Below are 5,363 nucleotides of genomic sequence, written 5' to 3'. Positions count from 1 at the left end.
TGTATAGTGATTGTATAAGTGCAGTTTATTGTAATTATTTATTATAGCAGATCCAACCTCTGTTACAGCTCATAATATAATTTAAAAATTTTCTGGTGCTTTGTCAGTTCCTTGCTGTTTAATCATATGACTGTGTGTGTGTGTGTGTGTGTGTGTGTTGTGTTAGTTTTTCCATGAATTGTATTTTTTTGAAAAACTGTTTGGAAAAGAAAAAATGTGTAATTGTGTGTAAACAAATCTTATCTCTTCCTATTCTGACTAAAATATATAATTTCCATAAAGCTTTGAGATGAGCAATGAACTGAATAAAATTGTTTACTGAACAAATACCCTAACCTGACAAGTGTGGTCATAGAGTCGATGGAGAAAGCACACAACAACACATACTGACACTGAAATATCTTTCTCTCTCCATATTTACAGGGCTGAACCTATTCTGCAGAGAATTAAAGAAGACAGAACCCGGATAATCTCCCCATCCTTTGATAACATCAAATATGACACTTTTGAGATTGAAGAGTATCCGCTGTCTGCACAGGGCTTTGATTGGGAGCTGTGGTGTCGCTACCTCAACCCACCCAAGTCCTGGTGGCACAAGGGCAACAAGACTGCACCAATTCAGTAAGAGAACTACATAATTATGTTTTTAGCCTAAATAAAATAAAGTGATTAAAGTATTCAAAAACTCATGTAAATCCTGCTAAAAATGGATTTTATGCACTTCCCTGAACGTTTTACAAATGTTCTTGGGTCACACATCTTTTCCTGCCTTCTGTTACTATAGCAACTGTGTCACGCTAACATTATATGTGCAGAGGATAGCAACTGATAAAATAAAAAAAAGCTCATCTTCATCCCCTTAAATCCTTCAGGAGCCCAGCTCTGATTGGCTGCTTTGTGGTGGATAGGCTGTACTTTGAGGAGATTGGTCTGCTCGATGAAGGGATGGAGGTGTATGGGGGTGAAAACGTGGAGCTGGGCATCAGGGTGAGTAATGATGTTACTCCTCTAGCTATGGGCCATTGTTCATCCAGGTAATGTGTGGAAAATTAACTATGATAATGAAACTTAATGGTTGTTAGGAGCAAGGTCGCCGAGGTCTTCACTCACTGGTTCATATGTAAAATGCTAAACTGATAAGCCTTACCTTGGAAAGTGTAATTTGGCTTCAAGCAATGGTCTCTGTGCATTTAAAAATTGTGTGGGGGAAAGAAATATGAAGCAGCCTTTGGGGTTATGTAGAATATCCATTATACAAACTGTCAACACTGTCTTTTTGCTGAATGCTACTGTTTTTAATCTCAAAACTAGAGAACTGTAAAATAAGGCTGGCACTTCAAATTACTGCTGATCAAAACATTCTTTGGAAAGTTCTTAGAAATATATAACTCACAAAACAATCTCCCTTCATGGCACACATAGTAGTAGTAGTAGTATCACACTGCCCAATAAGTACAGCAAGTGATACTGAGTGTTAAAAACAATGAAAGGTGTCCACTGCAGGCACGGTCTTTATTTTAATTTAATTTTTTTGATCTTTCATCATTTTTTGGGCTTCTGCCACTCCTGGTGAACGCCACTGTCACTCCTTTTACTGTTGCAGGACACTTGTCAACTCTATCCACGTCCACAGACGTGCAATCGGGATTTTGGAGAACTGCACAGGAGTGTTCCTCTCCGATCACTGTCCAACCATAAAAATGTATTCTGATGGACACATTTGCAGGACCATAAAAATATGTTTTTCTCCTGTTGGTAGGTGTTCATTTGGCCATGTAACCTACTGTACATCTATCTCTGAATGCACTGACTCTATCTCATGGCATAGTGAGTTGGTGGCATCTTCTCCAACACGTGAGCAGCAACAAGCTCATGAATTTCAATCACCGGGACATCTGAGTTAAAAGTGTTCTGGAGCTGCTGTGCTCTGCTTGCAGGTGCCTCTTGACACGTGAAGTACAGCTCTTTGGCTGATAAACATTTAAACATTTTTCATCAGCCAGGCACAGTTTGCATTTTACTGTGATGTACTTCTTGTCTTTTTCACCCACAAAATGTAAAGGCTATCTATTCTCCCATCTCACAAGCAGACTGTCTCAGGACTATATGTATTACTATCCTTATAAGAGAAGGATAGAAAGCGAAACCAAGCATATTTTTGAAGAATATGTTTTGTTTTGTTTTGTTTTGTTTTTAAGGAACAGGGAAATTTGGGAAAATATTAATATTGGCATATTGCTTATTTGGAAAATTGAACTAACTGCAAAACTAACATTTTACTTCTCCCATTACAATAAAAAAAAATGTGAATACTGGCCTAGACTTAGCCTAGCTTGGCTCGAATTAGCTGCTTTTTTTTATTGTTACCTTATCAAGGCACAGAGATCATTTCTCTTCCTTTTTTTACATAAATTTACAACAAGAAAAATAGTAGAAAAACAGGGAGGCCATGCATTGCAAATGGTGAGATGATTTGACTGGAACAAGTGACTCGAGCAGAGGGAATTATCCCTTTTTTCCTACTGTACCTGGAATACACTGTGACATATTCCCTCATGTAGATTTAGCTAGAACAAATGATCACTACTAATGAATTCTGAAGTCTGAATGATCACCTTCATGCCCCGGCGATCCCTCTGAAGCACATGTGAGACTGTGATAGCAACCGTGTGTGAACAGAATGCTGACATTGTTTAGAGCAGAGAGATGCACCGTGTCTGCCGTTGAGTTGCGTCCTTCTAACAGTGCTTTAATTAATTTGTACACCCGCATCAGCTTTGTCTGGGAGCTGAAAATCGCTTTTGTGTGCATTCACTTCAGCAGAACCAAAAGCAGATGGGCCAGAGCTATAAGTACCCTCTAGCTGATGATAGCACACATGTACTATACCAAGATCATTAATGCAGCTATCAGCAGGTTTATTAAAAGCAAGAAACGAGGGACAGCTCCTCCTCAACTGCACTCTCCCTGGATTTTTTTTTTTTTTTGTGAGCAGAAAATGGAGACAAGTTTTTGACAGGATGCTGAATGTAGAAATAACCATTCTCACTAATGACAGAGATGCAATCATCAGTAAAGAAGGGTGATTAGTCCTGCAAGTCATTACATGCTTTTAGAATTCCCGAGTCTGATAATAGCCCCAGTGCCTGATTCATAGCTGAACACATTGATGATTTTATCACATATATTATAACCCATCGCTTTGCCTTCTTGCTTTATTATCTTAGCTTTGAGTTCAGTCTTTGTCCACCATGTTGTTTACTTCCATGGTTATAATTGACTGAAGGAACTTGCCCTTGCTGGGAGTTAAATGCAGTTTATAGTTCTGCAGCATTTTTGAAACAGAGGGTGAGACAATGAGCTTAGAGCTACAAGTCTGAAGGACCCTGGCTTGGCCCCAGATTAACAGTCCCATAGAGCCCCAACAGGGTCTGTTTGTCTGTCTGTAGCGTATTGGTCATGCCTCCAGACCACCTGCCAGCATGCAAACTGGCTGCTGACGAATCTTCAGAGACACAGTCAAGCCAGGCCAAAAACTGCAGGCTTTGGCTGGGGTTTTAAAGGGCTTGTGCTCTGTAGAGTGAGGTTTGAATGAACTGCTGCTCTATGATCACATTTGGTCACAATGCAGAAGAATAATATTTGACTATCTGGATGTGTTGTTTTCATAAATGGCATCTTATGTGTATAACTGAAGGGGGATGCATGTCATCGTGCCTATGAACAGGGGATTATACATTTCTGCCATATGTGAAAAAATCCAGCATCATGTGCTTCATATAAGGTTTTTATTTTATGCTATTTAACATAAGAGCTAGATTCTTTTGTTCTGGTACACATTAGAATAAAAAAAACTGTTTGATTAAATCCAGTACCAGTCAAATGTTGGGACACACCTGAGAATATTTCTCTTTATCTGACAAGTTTATAAACGTGATGCATAGTGCATATAAAAGAGTATTTGACTATTATACACAGTTAGCAGTCAGTGCGCTAAATCCATCGTAACTGTATTTTGTCAAATGTAAATTTAATGCAGTTTGTTCTGAATATGTAAAATTCATAACATAGAATATCAGGGATGTTTAGAAGTAAGACATTTTACAGGGAAATCTCTAAATAACCCAGATCATTTTTTGGTTCAAGATGAATCTCTGGTTTAGTTTTCCTCTCTCCTGGCTGTTGATGATTTACCCCAAATAATTATTTACCAAAGTAAGCTAGGAACAAAATATACACATCTTTAGTAGAATGTACAATTGTCTGTTATGAATCAGTTCAAAGTTATTTAAAGCAGTTTAAAGTCAATGTTTTGCAGAAGCTCCAACAAAACAAAAAGGTAATCCAGATTCAGAAGTCAAACAGAGCAGGAGAACAGATAATCTTATTTATACTAAATATCTTCATATATCTTTACCAAATCCCCAGTAAAAACTTGAATTCACATTTTGAGTGCCCACCAAAGACTGAACGGAGACCACTTTTACAAATTCACATTTTCATTACATTATATATGTATTTATAACCAGTATCATATAATGCATTGCAATTTCTAATTGCCATCTACTGCTGCCTGTAGGACGCTAATGCTAGTGCTTTATCTTTCTTTTTAAGCGGTCTTTACAGATACAAAAACTATTGACTGCAAAATAGCTACTGAGTTACACGTGATAAAAGCAGTGTTGGTCAAGTTACTTGAAAAAAGTAATCAGTAACTAATTACTGACTAGTTACTACTCAGTAACTAATTACTGATTACTTCCTCAGAAAAGTAATCCTGTTACTTTACTGAGTACTTATTTTCAAAAGTAATTAGTTACTTAGTTACATAGTTACTTCTTTTTTTTTAAATGATTTACAACCTGAATAGGTAATAAAGCAATAGATCTTTAAGCCCAATCCAATTTTTTCTGCATAATCCATCATATAAAATGTAATCAAATGAAAAAGTCTCTTTTTGAAACTAGTTTTATTAGTTTTAATCTTTTAATTTTACGCATGAAGCAAACATTAAATTATATTCAACATTCTCTGACTGGAAGAAATTTGTTTAACATTTAAACCTATTTTCTGCGCATTCCAGCACATAAAATAAAATAGGTTTTGTGTTTACACTCAGTCTTTCAGATAAATGCAAGTAAAACACAGCAGAAAATAAATAAAATCGAAGACTCAGCGGTCCTGTTGCTCTATTTTCACCTATATAGCAGGAGTGGGGCAGGCGGAGTTTTGCTCTGGTGCAGGTGTGTCCAGTGTTGCCAACTTAGGGACTTTGTCGCTATATTTAGCAAGTTTTCAGACCCCCTTAGCAACTTTTTTTCTAAAAAGCGACTAGCGACAAATCTGGCGACTTTTTCTGGTGT

General features: G+C 37.2%; 1 protein-coding gene across 1 annotated transcript in view; it reads left to right on the top strand.

Moving 5' to 3' along the window:
- galnt18b (UDP-N-acetyl-alpha-D-galactosamine:polypeptide N-acetylgalactosaminyltransferase 18b) overlaps positions 1-5,363 on the top strand; it is a 91,642-nt gene that overhangs the window by 48,892 nt on the left and 37,387 nt on the right. Inside the window, exons 5-6 of the mRNA XM_005724346.1 lie at positions 424-621; positions 873-987. Of these exons, the coding sequence (XP_005724403.1) occupies positions 424-621; positions 873-987 (313 nt within the window). The remainder of the gene's footprint in view (positions 1-423; positions 622-872; positions 988-5,363) is intronic.

The sequence above is a fragment of the Pundamilia nyererei genome, unplaced genomic scaffold (genome assembly GCF_000239375.1).
Source record: "Pundamilia nyererei isolate P.nyererei 1_Seehausen unplaced genomic scaffold, PunNye1.0 scaffold00011, whole genome shotgun sequence".
Classification (NCBI taxonomy): Eukaryota; Metazoa; Chordata; class Actinopteri; order Cichliformes; family Cichlidae; genus Pundamilia; species Pundamilia nyererei.
This window is presented reverse-complemented; position numbering and strand designations above follow the sequence as displayed.